At 35.1% G+C, this 14,433-nt stretch overlaps 1 protein-coding gene across 3 annotated transcripts; it reads right to left on the reverse strand.

Moving 5' to 3' along the window:
• Window positions 1-260: 260 nt before the first annotated feature.
• Window positions 261-13,545, reverse strand: LOC109032193 (uncharacterized). 3 transcript variants are annotated; one of them, XM_019044205.2, is made up of 7 exons: window positions 13,226-13,545; window positions 12,302-12,401; window positions 11,583-11,791; window positions 10,144-10,318; window positions 9,475-9,558; window positions 8,802-8,976; window positions 261-7,004 (listed from the first exon to the last, which is right to left on the reverse strand). In XM_019044205.2, the coding sequence occupies exons 2-7, from the start codon at window positions 12,326-12,328 to the stop codon at window positions 6,145-6,147; spliced, it is 1,530 nt and encodes a 509-aa protein (XP_018899750.2). In that variant the 5' UTR covers window positions 12,329-12,401; window positions 13,226-13,545; the 3' UTR covers window positions 261-6,144. The 3 variants fall into 3 exon arrangements, with proteins under 3 accessions (XP_018899750.2, XP_018899739.2, XP_018899758.2); XM_019044194.2 differs by having other exon boundaries at window positions 12,302-12,405; XM_019044213.2 differs by having other exon boundaries at window positions 12,302-12,405; window positions 13,125-13,545.
• Between the last annotated feature and the right edge of the window lie 888 nt (window positions 13,546-14,433).

Here is a 14,433-nt window from a genome sequence, read left to right on the forward strand (position 1 = left end):
CCTTTGTAAATGACCGGCCTAGTCCTGTTTTTTTATCCAAAAAGCTCCACAAGCTGCTTCGTGCTGTTGGCGAAAAACGCACAAATCTCTTCTGGTGAAAGGGGATACCTGATTTTTGAGATGAGCCCTATTGTATACATAACTCAATTACTTTCTACGCTCTCGTGAAAAGAAGATGAGCCTTCATGTCAGGAGAGCAATGATAAGAGAGCTGAACAGAACGTATTTTGAATGAATAGTAATGAAAAAAGAAAACTGAATTACTTTAAATATTTTTCTATTCTGTAACATTCAAGCGAGAAATCACAAGATTCATCAGACTGGTTAATACAAATATACAAATGACAATTTTTCCGGATCAAAAAATAGACACTTTGGTAGAAAAAAAAGAAGGGATCACAAAAATTAAAAAAAAACTGTTCGGTGTTTTACAAAGAGGAATTCTTGCAAAGGGAACCTCAGGTGATCCGGAGATGACAAAACCATTTGCAAACTGAATAAATCGCATAATACAGTTTTCAGTTTTCTCGGTTCAAATTAATACTTAGGGTCCATCGGTAAAAGTGAAGAGAGGGCAAAAAACCTACTTCATCAAAAATAGCATTGTGTCTGTAACATGAGTCAAGTAGAAACTGTACAGATAAAAAGTTTGAGGGAGAGAAGGAAGAATATTCTGATAAAAACATAAGCAAGTGAAGTTGCTGGGAAATTTTGTATACTTTGTACATACATAACAAAAGTTTAGAACCAGGCAAGCATGTTCACAGTGTGACAAAATAAAACTTTCTATTAAAAAAGAAAAAAGGAATACCTAAAATTACTTTCTAATTATCACAAACAGTAAAGTCAAAAATACAGGATAGATAACTAGTGGAATGGGGGTTTTATGTACTCCTTCTCGTGAGTTAAAGAACGAAGCCCAGAAAAAAGGGTATCGTTGAGGGGATTGGATTATCAGTAGGTACATATATATAGAAAGAGGGAAAATCCCTCTAAGCTAAAGTAAGGATCATTATATATGTTCTTGAATGGTATTCATATTTCGTAAGAGATGCCTACGAAAATGAAGTGATGAAATTCTTGGACAAGTTTGAATGAAAATCTTAGTAAAATTCGATTTTATCATTTCACATTCCATGATTTAAAGCTTTTTTGTAAATATTAAGGTATTTTCAGGGTAGCTGTGGTACATAATTGAAGAGTTTCCTCTATTTAGATTAAATTGATTTCCTTAGGGGCCAATCCTGACACTTCTGGATGAAGTTTTGAAAAAAATTCAGGTTGCAAGATAAAAAATTTGCAACTTGAGCATTTACACATTGAAAATACATCTCTAAGCATTTCAAAGAAAGTTCGTAAAAAAAATCAAAATTTTTAAAAGTTTGATTACTCTTTTGGCACTAAAAGATTATAACTTTGAGAACAAAATTAAGAATGTGAAAATAATTTTTCCAGTGAAATACTTTCCACGTCTCTTAAATTTTGACATCCTGACAACACATACCGTTGCTACAACGAAAAGAGAATCATTTGCCGTAACAGTTTCAATAATTGCAAAAGTCGGATAAGGTTCTCTTTTGATCCTATTTATGAATATTTGTGACAACCGCTCCTCTTTTAAGCCCTTCCTCTTCAATGAAAATTAATCAGCCTTTACAAAAGTACCCTCCTCTATGAGAAACTTAACTTGCATTGAATAATGTCAACTTTAATTCATTCTTATTTGGATACTTATATTACTAACTGTTCTACATCTTTTGTCCCTTAATTTGAAGTACAAAACTATCGAAGTCTTAGAAATCGACTTTTTTTCTCAACAGTCAGTTGAGTTACTAAGCAAAAACTCTCTAGGATATGTTCAAAATCGATTGCTCAAAAACAAACAGTGCATACAAAGAACAAAAATTTGAAAGAAAGGAACTTCTGATGAAAATTCAAGCAAGTTAAATAAGACGAAAGTAAGACGTAGGTGGGAAGCACAGATTTGTTAAGTCAATCAGAAGTACCTTATGGTATCAGATAATCTACTTACAACAGACACGGAGGGTTATCAGTGTGAATGTAAGTGACAACTACAACTAAATAAGAAAAAGAATTGTTACACAGTTCTATGGTAGAGAGCGTTCAGTGAAGCCTATTGAAGACATGAATTATCGGAAAATTTAAATCTTTATCAAAAGCCGCTGGTAAAAACGACACACAAAGTTTCCATTATTTTTCTGTATTCCAAACCCTCAACTTTTTTGCTCTTCGATGACTCCAAAATTTCGAATTCTCTGACTTTCCCTGACCTTTGAACAAAACTTTCACTTATATTTTGTCCTTTTACATAATTATGCTGAATTAATATAAAAGTACTACATATAAATCTTTTGAATCATCTCCTTGTACAGGCAAATCTATGAGGAGGAGTCTTTGTGCAAGAACTGAATTAACAGACACAATTTTCTGATGAAATTTTTTGCTGAACTAAGGCTCAGACATCATGAGACCTTTAACTTTTCCATTAATATTCTTCTTTTACTTGATGAAAATTCCTGTTAAATTATACTTCCAAAGCGATGTTTCATTATGGTGTACGCGTATTTTGATTGCGGTGCTTCAAAAGCTCTGTTCCCATTTTGTTTTTCAAAGGAAATAGAGTCAACATCATTGCTTGAAATTTTTACAGAATACTTTTCACGCAGAGCAGAAAAATTCCAACATTTTTTTTAGAAATTTTGTTGAGTAATTTTCCATTTAGAGAATAAAGTGTGATAGGAAGTCTACATCGACACAAGCTAAAGTCGTTTTTCTGCAGTTATATCGTCACGATGCTGTCCAGAACTCTCTCAAATAAGTTTTTGGGGTTCAGTTTGCTTTTTTTCTTTCTAAAATATATTTCAACAATGATGTGACTGGCATTAGGATTTCTTGTTATACAGAGATGTACTGAGAAAAAAAAAAAGAGCTCACTTAAAGAAGAGAAACAGTAACAGCTCAATAAAGATCGACAGACCAATGAATGAATACATACAGACAACAACTGAGAAAAACTCAGATGTACTGTTATGTCAAGTTGATTTGTTTATCTTAATAGCTAATAAAGTACACTAGACTGGTACTGAGGAAGCAAATGTGTCTTTTTTAAAATAAATTGATAATTAATGAATATGGTCTCCGTTGAAAATCTTTACAAAGATAAATATGTAAATTAAATATGAAGTTCCTACTATAAAAATACATCCTCATTCCGAGAGGACTGAACAATAAACCTAGATAATTTACACCTAGAATCAGCACGATAGCACTTCAAAAATCAATGCATTTTGCACAGGAGGTCCCAAAACATGCTTATTTTAAGTAAGCACATAAGTGCTTATAACTAAATATATTTACACAACAAGGCAATACAAATACAAACTTAATAGGTACAATCTTTGACTAGCAACAAGCAGCAATATAGAGAGAAAACAACAACCTGAAATGCAATGTTCAAGGATACAGACGAATGAAAGATGAATCCAAACTTGGTAACACGGTCCCTGATATTGAAAAAAGAGAACACCAAGCTGTCAAAACTATTACATACAAACCTATTTCAAAATCGACTACAAAGTCTGCAAGGGTAGGTACCTGGTTTTGCAAAGAAAAACAGAATTGTGACAGTTACTGGATTCAAGTACACAAATGATCCTCAAGAAATCATTTGTTAAAACTAGTATGTCTGTAAAATTGCACATGTCAACAGTGAAACTTTGCAAATGCGTATCTCAGTTGCGATTTTTCAAAATCTTCATTCCTATTTTACTTTTTAGAAGGAGATCAAGCCAACATCCTGGCTTGAAATTTTTACAGAATATTCTTTGCAAAGAGAAGGAAACTCACAGAAGGTTTCAAGAGATGACGTAACATAGTTTTCTGTGGAGAAAATAAAATATGACAGGCAGAGTACAATGCCACTAAGTGAGACAGGCATTTCTGCAGTTTTACGATCGATAAGTCTAATACATATTATCGAAAGCGTGAATACTACTATGCAAATCTAGTACTTAGTATCACACTTTCTAACAGTCAGATAGACGGATTTAATTGAAATCCGCCTAGCTAAACTGGACGTTGTCGAATTTCTTCTAATTCTTTATTTTTTGAGCAGAAAACTAAGCAATATTGAAACTTGAAATTTTCTAAGTACTTCATGGTACTCGTAAATGGTTATTTCACAGAGAGTTTAGGGGCGTTAACTAGTTTAGTTCTGTCAAAAAAATAAAACGAAAGAGAAAGTTAGGTGATGTGATATACAGATAGGCTGATTCCAATTAAATCCGTTCTAATATTACTAGACTTTAATAGGTAATCACTACAATCTTTTTCAATCCGTAAAATTTCAAAGATTGCAATTTTTCACTCTGTTGCATTCAAACAACCTAGAGGCCAGTTTACGACATTAATGTGAATTATATTCAACGGTAGAAAATTTATCCTACCAACCTGATGGCTTTACAATTTTTGGCTGTGTAAAAATTTAGCCGGCCTCATTTAGGTAGAAGATTCATTTGATTACAAAATACAGAGAGCCCAGTCAGTTTTTTTTGGGGGGGGGGGGGAAGCAAGATAATGTTGCTAATCAATTCAGAACAGGACTCAGATTACTTATGGTCACTTTTTCGGAACATGGAAGACAAAAATGCTGCATTAAAGACAAAAATTCTGAATCCAATACTTAAATATGGTTATGATGGCTCAAATTAAACGTTTTCCGTCAAAAAACTGGGGCAGATATTAAACCAAATTTTCAGAGGTCATAGATTAAAGTTTGAAAAAAAGTTAAACAGAAGAGAAAAACTTTCTTCACATCAATTAAGACTTTAGGAATCTGGTGGAAAAATGTTTCAAGTTGATCTTTCAGAAAATCACTCTAGGAGACAATACATGTCCCCGTATTGTAGGATAGCATTAGGGATGACCAAGAATTAGGGCTGAGACAAGGGTCTGAAATTGAGGACATAATTTATGACTGAAAGATGATTTTTCATTAACATCTCAGAAGCTAGAAAAAAAAAAAAAAAAAAAAAAAAAATTCCAGTATCTCGTTGATTTGCCAAGCCCTACACACTTGAAATATTAATGTAAGCCGGATGTTAACCAGAAGTAACACATTTTTATTTCCTCAACTGTCCTTTTACATACCTCATTTTGACTGGTTCATAACCTTAAAGGAAGTGTCTGTTCAAATGACAGCTTCAAGATAGAAAAATAAGTGCAATTTTCCTTCATACGGGCTATTTAGGTTAAAAAAAGCACCAAAGTGAATACTCCTTTCTCAGAAAAAAGTCATTTCTTGGGAAAGTGAGAGAAGCATAATAATCGGGGAAAAATCTTGAGAATTGATACTACTTGGGCTTCTTTTAGTGTTTAAAACGAAGTAAATACGTTTTTTATAACCCTGTTACTACCTTCCTGACAAGTTTAAATGATACTCTTGGTAGGACCAATTTTGAGCTCTAAATCCAGTTGTCAAGACACAGCATAACTATACATAAAATGAGCAGAAAGGTCTATGAATAGTGCAATCGGAAAATAAGTTTAAAAAGGCTCCTTTTCTTGTTTTCATCCGTGCCAATATTAATCAGGGAAAAACTATAGCACGTTTCTTCCTATCAGTTACTTCAGATGGTAAACTTTTTGTTGCCCCAAAGGTACAAAAAGTAAATAACTGAGGCAATTAGTGACACTTACACCACAATTTTTATAACACAAATGCATATCAAAAACACCGACTGGGTCAGATGTACATTTTGTTCAATCATGAGAGTGAATTTATCAATTCGAGTAAGAAATTAGTATCTTGCGAACAGCTTTAACCAATCTTGAAAGAATTAATACACAAATAAGAGCCGCTTTTACAGCGCTTTCTGGCGTTCTGCAATACCTGGTCGCCAGAGACATGGGAGCTAGAATTCCTTCATTTCTTATTCAACCTCGTTCAGCCACCCTTTCACTTCAACTTTCTTCCATCCTTTCCTCCTTCCAGGATTATTCACAAAGCTACGATTAAAGTCCCTGTCAAATATGAGACATTTAGTTTTGATTGAATACAAAAACTACAGCAGAGATATGATTCAATTCACTTTGACAAAGGAAAATAATGATGTGATGATACAATTAAATTTCTGTCTCAGCGCAGAGTAGTTTTCTTTGAACAATGGATGCATCTTCCGGGCTTGAAGAGATGGATGTTGATCTTGATCGAGATGAGTGAACTAAGGGTTCGGTTGCATCGTTGAAAAATCTACTTCGATACAGAACTGGAGTGGAATAGGGATTAACAGCATTATCTAACAAAATATTATGTGAGCCAGCTTGCACTCTTACTGAACAAAGACGAGGGCCGACAGGAGATACTTTAGTCGAAGTATTTTCCTTGCAGTTTTCGGATGAGCTCAAGGAGGAATTATCAAAACTAATCAAATTACAGGATGTCGATGGAGAGTCATTATCAGAATCGGAAAATTTATCTGCCGAAGGAATAGTCACACCAATGCTACACTCCTTTTGCTTACCATTGTTTATATTGTTATTATTACAATTATTGCAGGAACTGTTGATTTCTTGGATAAGTTTTTCATCAGAGGATGACAGATTTGAAGGCTGTTGACTAATTTTACTGACGCTAAAACCAGACTTGCTAGAGTCCCGTTTAGAAAATTTAATACCAGGTCTTGTGAGTTTAGGTGCTGCTTCAAACGAATCAAAGCTAGGATTTTTATAACTATCACTGCCATTTTTCATTACTGCTTTGTTGTCGAAGTCAAAAGACGTGAAAAAAAGGATATCATTTTCATCTGTCTGGGTGCATTTGTTTTGGGAGGAGCGCGAGGAACAAAAGCACGTTCGGCAGTGTTTCGGAGAAGCTCTTTCTCTTTCCCTCTCCTCTAAAACTTTGGCCATTATTGCTGCTGAGACAATATCAACTGGAGATTGAGGTGGTTTCCCCGAGGCATCGTCACACTGTGATTCCTTATCTGAAAAATGAAAGAAATTCCAGTTGAATTGATTTCTTATAGTAAAAAGAATTAGAGTGCCTGTCTAGGGAGAGTATTTCCATGTCTGTGTCGCTCCTTGATTGGCTTGACAGTGATAGGCTTTTCATGGAACTCTTAAGGACTAATGTAAGCAAAACCAATCGAGAGAAATTCGGATTTTTGAAGGAGAAATGAATCATACTCACAGGAAAAGTGAAATTCTCGGCAGTAATATCCATCAAAATTTCTAACAAACTAATTTTGGGAATATAAATATAAAAAATTCTCATCTTGTCTAGAACTCTGCCGCCATCTTGTTTATTGTCATCGGTCCCAAACTAGGGGCAGAGGGTTCCATAAGCGAGAAAAAATGGCATGGTCAATCAGTGAGCTGCACTGTCTTTCTGTACTAAATGGGTTGAGATGACATTACTCTCCTAAAATAGGTACTCTGCTCTGAGCTTATGCTTTCGTGCAGGTTTTGAATTAAATCAAAAGAGTGGCTTTTCAATGCATCATCATCCCCCCCCCCCCCCCCCCCCCCCCCGATGTAATGCCACCAGGCGGTGCCAGGGTCTTTGTTAAGTAAATCAATATAATTTTAAAGTTAATGTTTATTAGTCCATATTAAACTTGTTAATATTATGTATCATTACTTAAAAAAAAAAAAAAAAAAAAAAAAAAAAAAATGCATCATTCAGAGCAGGAGAGATAGGTCAAAAATAAAACTCAGTTTGCCCCTTTGTGACAAATTGGAAATTATTTAGGGATTTCAGAAGGAGCATCTTCTCAATTTTAGATCTTAAAATTAAATTTTAAGGATTTTCGAGTATTTAAAGTTGCTTTGCTGTTTGTTTTCGTTATTGCTTTTAAATTTGTAAAAAATTAAATGCTTGTCAAGCAATTGCAAAGGCTACCGATGTGCTATTTTGGATAGTAAACTTCGCTTTAAAACAGTGCATTAAACAGGCATTTTTGGGCTTCATTGTCACACTTTCTATTTAGGCAGTTTTGCTTTCGCTTTAAGGAGGAAGATAATTATCATACAAGGCAGAATGAAAATCATAGAGACGCCCTGATGTAAAGAAAAAATACACACTGAAAATGTTACCTGAATACTGTAAGTACCAACGGTGAATATTGCTAGGTCTGCACCAATGCAATTTTGCCCATATTTTGATTCCTTTGAGCATCAGCTAAATCAGCTTCAAATTGGCTCAAATTTCATACAGCCTATTATGTTCATAGATAGCATCGATTGCCACAAGGACCTCGTCGATTTTCCTACATGACGAAAATAAGCGCACCCTGATATCGCCCTCATACATACAAGGCGAGGCATGGCACAAAAATGGGATTCACGCTTTATTTGCCGTCGCTGCTGGAAAACTCTCCGGTTAATACAAGGAAAACATCCTAAGAATGCTGGCCCCTATGAATGTCACAAGAACTATTGATCACACAGCCTTGACTCGCAGCTTCTTCATAAAGTTAGTTACAGAGACATTGAAATCTGTTCAAATGATAAACTGACTACTTACATAGTAGAACTCAAATTAAAATTGAGACACTTTCCAACATATCAACTGTAACTGTTTTCCTGATAATTTGCGGCAAGTTGAGAGGTGCAAAAAACTTGCAAATATAACGGATATCGCTTTGAGGCAGCGGTAGTGTCTTCTCTCGGATGCGGAAGTAACGTGAGCTTCCAGAAAAGTGACCCTGAGGACCAGCGTGGCAACTAACGTATGAACAGGAAGTTTCCAACCAAGCAGAAGAGATTGTAAAATAACTCACCAATTGTAGGTTTATCCAGAGAGTACACCATGGCGGTGGGAGGAAAAGTTGGTATTGGCACTTTAATTGTTTTCATTTCATGCTTGGTCTGTATGTTGCCATTTCCATCAGGGAATCTTCTGATACTCTTGGGAGTTAAGTGTGATCTAACTTTTGCTTGAATATCACTCGGTAACTGAAACAAAGTCGAATTTGCTTAGAAATTAGGACATTTAGTGGTATTTCATTATAAAGTTTCTTAAAATAACGTTTCCCCAGAAACAACTGTTTGTTTTTCCAGCCCCAATCAGTCATTTCTCGTTATAGCGTTTCTCAAAATAACCTTTTTTCAGAAATTACATACTACTTTCATTTCTCTGTCAAAAACGTTATGACAAATATGAATGGACATGAATAGAAATAGTACTTTTATATGATTTATATTTTTGGCTTGGAGCCAAAGGATAGAAAATAACTTTTCTGGGGGGAAATGACTAAATAGTTTATTTTCTTGGTATGTCAAATAGACACTGATAAAAATTTGAGCTACCTGAAACGGTTCCTGGTCATCAGCAATTCGAATTTCGCCGTGACCATCTTCCTGAATTATTTGAGAAAATGTAACCTGTTGGCAAGAAACAAGTAAAAGAGTTTCCAGTTGTGATGAAATTAAACAATTACATCAGATACTTACAGCATCTAGTCTTTGTGGCACAAAATTGGAAGGTTTGCAATGCAATAGCTGTATGGCTAGATTTAAATCAGTTTTATACCGCTCCTGAAACAAATGAAATAGAATTAATCCTAAAGCCCGGAAACACTTTAAAAAAATTGAGTGGGATACTTATGAAAGGTTAGAATAGAAATAATGGCAGAGAATGAATCTTGCTGAGTTGGCATGGCAGAGATTAAACATTTTACAAAAATGAATGCAAACTATGATAAAGAATGAATTTATATCTTGGACTCAAATAATAAAAATATATTTATAGACTTTTTTAATGGACTTTACATTGAGGAACACTGTAGTTGATGCAGGCTCATGATTCAGCCTACCGTAACTTATCTGTGCGAAAGTTTTTAAAATTTGGATATTTTATCATTTGTGATATTTTTGTCTGCAACATTTTTGCTGCTAAATAAGTTGTGCCTGGCGTAGAAATTCTTCTGATTAATTAATTGTAAACATAAGTCGCTTTTACGGCGCGCTAGGGCGCTCTGAAAAGCCTACCTACCACAGGAATCTGTTAATTAATTAAATAAAAAAGCGAACTGATTGCACTGTATTTAGGTTAATACAATGTGAAATAGTAAATACTGAGTAACTCATGCTGCCAAAAAAAGGTTATATGAGAGGACTTACATTATCTTCTTGTAATTTACTGACGGAGAACTGTTCATCGACCAGCTTCCTGGTCAAATTGGCTATTTCTGTTGATAAGGCATTTTTCTCAGTTTCGCATTTATCTACAATTTTCAGTAACTTATCCTCAAGACTTTGGTTTACTTTTTGCACTCTTTTGTGCGCTTCATATAACCTAAATTATTGACAGAAAACATTTGGAGATAAAAAACAGACGTTATAAACAGACATTTTAAATAACTATACACATTCACAGAGGATTAAACAGACAATATGTTTACGGGTCATTATGTTATGAAGAACAAGGTTTTCTGTTTAGGTACCACAGGGGAAAAAGATGCATCTTAAAAATCCAATGAAAATAAATTATCCTCGTTCTTACTCTCAATAATACAAAAAGGAGTTGGAAAATATTTTAATTACTAAGAAAATGAAACAGAAATTCAGAAAATTCAAGATTGCATGTCATAGTAGGAAAGTCAGAGGTAATTAGCTGAGCAAATTGTTATTTTTCTCTCTCGTTCTTCTTTTCTATTTGAAACTGTAGCCAAAACTACAAAAGAAAAACTTGAGACCAGGGTCGTGCTCTGCAATAACTATGATTTTGCTTGACTACCATTGCAACTCATGCTTTGGAGTAAAAATTTGATCCTTCCTAGAAGATTTGACAATAATTAAATCTGATTGTGCGGAGTTTCAAATTCTTACAAAGTTGAAAAATTGTCAGATCACATTCAAATATATAAAGAAAGCGAAAAAATTGCACACCAGTACACTTAAAATTGATTCCGAAGCTAATTTTGAAACTTAAAAAACTGCCTCGACCCTGAGAAAAATTTGAAGTGTCTAAACGTACTAGAAATACCTTGGGCTCACGAAAGAATGTTTAATCTTATTTCATACTTGAGGAGTACTAAAATATTCTTAAATTTTGATTAGCACATACTCTTTACCCTCACGCACACTTAAGGCTTGGTAGATTTTTAGTTAGCACAAGCATCTAGCCTCTTCTTCCAAAGCATATTTTTGTTGATGATCGGTCGAGCCAAGATGCCGCGATAATGGCGAATAGATCATAATAGGGTTGGTAAACATTTGAGATTAGACTTTTGAAATTGATGCTGGGCGGATGCCATCATCTTCATTAGGTCATTTCTAAACCCTCCTTTTTGTATGATTATATTTTGGCTCCAAAGTTTGCAAGAATTTCACCTTCTATCCATCTGGTGAGTCCTGATGTTATTCCGAAAAATTATGATCGCGTCAAAACAACATACGAAGCCGCACAATCCACCCATTTTGGTTTGACTGATCATCAACGAAAATACGCTTCCAAACTACCTGAAAATAAAAATTTAACAAGAAGAGCCGATCTTACAATCCCAGGTGATATAGGGAGATAAGTTATTGTTGCATCTCTTGTGATAAGTTGTACAAACCTTGAGTACTTCTCCTGCCACATTAATACTTCCTCTGTTAAAGCTGCATGCTCCCCGTTGGGAAATTTTTCAGCTTCTTTCAAGAAATTAGTCTCCATATTTACAATGTGATTTTCCTTCTCCAATAGTCTTTGCTTCAAGTTTTCTATTTCAACATGCAGATGGAGACTGCTTTGATCCCCACAGTTTGTACAGGAGCGCTGACAGGTCTATAAGAAAAGGAACAATAAAATAATCAGAGAACTGCGGGTTTACTGCTTAAATTATAATCCGCTTATTATTCTGGATCATCTACAGGACATTTTAGCGATTTCCTTTCTTGACATGAGGCAGTGCTACGTAACCCTCTTCTAAGAAAAATTTACCAATTTACTCCTCTTAAGACATGGCGTAATTTATGAACAGTCCTTAAACCTCCCCGACCTATACATTTGTATCATTGTGTTCTTTACGGAAAACCATTTTATTGCCGTGATTCTTTCTAGTGTGCGTCATAAGTGCAAAACACCCAATAAACCTTGGGAAACCCTGTTAAACCCATGGGTGGTATTTAGAAAAAAAACAAGTTTTTCCTAACCCTGACTAGAAAGCGTAATGAGCCCTTTTTCTTTTTGAAAATCAACTTGAATTTCAATTTTTTTCCAGAAAAAGAGACAACTCTCGGAACTTCAAAAATGTCTACAATTCTGAAACAGCTGTTAAAGTTTTCCTCCACTTACCTCACATGTTGATTTTTGATGAGCCATCTTGTTTTGATCGAAAAACGGCTCTTGTTAAAGTGTGGGTGTCAGTATTCCCCCGTGATAAGCTGATCATAGCCTACCTGGAATAAGACATTAAAGAAATTAATTTGTTATTTGTACTGATACAGTCCTCAATTAGTTATCATAATTATCCGTTCTTCAGTCACAACCGTAAGCACCGAAGAATTGGCAAATTTGCTTCAGTGGCACTGACAAAAATCTAGTATATTGCCATTCTGGTCAGGGTGCAAATTAACTTCAGACAGTGGCGCACACTCCACGGTTACTACATATTAGGACTTATTTGATTAAAGCTTACACATTTTAAACTTCTTAGAGGCTGAAGAATGACAATTCCTTCATTATAACAAGAAAAATGAAAGTGGGAGAGTGAAAGCTGATCCAGACAATTGGAATCAGCTGAGGGGAAATCGAGCACCTACTCCAGGAATCAATTCTTCAGCGTAAAAACCAAGCTCTGATGTACAGAGTGTTTGGAAAGAGATAATGATGATATTTATACAGATTGAGGATGTAGGATAGCTTGAAAGATAGCATTTTCTTGGCATATAAAACTTCACTATGAGCTCTGATTTCTAACCTCAATCTTGAATTTGAAGGAGAAAACAGTGTTTTTGATGGGGAAATTGGAGATAAATATCATAAAGAGGTGTTGAAAGACCAGAGAATTTAACTGCCAAGTGCGTAGTTTAACTTTTCGCACGCAGAAAATCTAAATCTAAAAGCTGTGAGTCTTCATTCGCAGTTACAAAGGTGATACCAGGAAGCACCATCATACCTAGTCCACAGGTTGATGACAGGGAAGGGAGGACAAGTTGTCATGAGATTTGAGGAAAACTTGATCGAATATACTGTAAAATGAAATAGAACATCACTCACAGTCCAACAACCAGAGATGGGTTTTCCAGCAATGAGAAGGTTCACGCCACACAAGTTATTTTAAGGATCGCGAATTCACACATGTGTAGGATGACGATAAGTTAATTCCTGGTTGATTTGAAGTAGTTACTCTAGATCTGGGAAATTGCTAATTTTAAAAACTGACTGCAAAGACACTGCGATAAGAAAATAACACAACGAATGGTTAACGTGTCATATCACAAGACACGGAATTGTCAAATCTTCATCATGACATTGAACACATTCCACCAATCGTAAATAAAAACAAAATTTCGTGTTCAATCAATCAACATTTCCTGCTGCACTCCAAATTTTCCTCCTCCATCCACACCCCCCACCATTCAACATCGATGCTCATCGCTCCCCTCCCCTCTATCGATTCCCCTCCAAGTCTTGTCTTTCTTTCAGCGTCTTATCAGCGCTTGAAAGTTCCTTCATTTGTCTTAGATGCAATTTTTCATGCACAACTGTGAGCATCGAACCTCGAAAATAACCGGCGAATCACTGTCGCAGTAAAATCATGCGCGCTGCGTGCACTCTATTTTGCAACACAATAAACTGTTGAACACCTCGTTTTATTCATCGTCATAGCAACTATTTAGAGCAATGAACTTGTAATGAGAACGTCTCTGGATTAGGATAAAACACCCAAAAATTGTTTCAATAGTTTCGGTCACTCGAAAAATAATAAGTTTATCTGCTGTGTTGACATTAATGGTTACGATGGAGAAATTACCCTTACTGCCTGGATTTACATTTAAAAATGTAGAGGTAAGTAATCGCTCCTTCTCGGACAGTTATTCATGACAGATGTCGCGTTTCGCGCCCATAAAACGAAGGTAGTATGTAAATCGCATAATTTTTTCAGATTATTGGTCGTGTCAGTTGAATTAACTTTGGTCACGACAAATAAAAATGATATGTAAGGGTAAAGTATGCCTTATCATTGAATTAATTTCCAAATGTACACACACGGAGAGAGCTAGGAAATTGCAGAATCAATCAACTTATTGATAATGTCTAATGGCTCATTTAAACCAGAATTTTAACTAAAAAAAATGATTTTCATCACTCACTATTCACTGATCATGCACTTTTACGATTCACTTTTTATGCACACAAAAAACTTTATATTGAATCGTTAGTAATTTACTCGTCAGAAGGTGAAACATTAGGTCAAGGATGGA

Source organism: Bemisia tabaci, chromosome 5 (assembly GCF_918797505.1).
Source record: "Bemisia tabaci chromosome 5, PGI_BMITA_v3".
NCBI lineage: Eukaryota > Metazoa > Arthropoda > Insecta > Hemiptera > Aleyrodidae > Bemisia > Bemisia tabaci.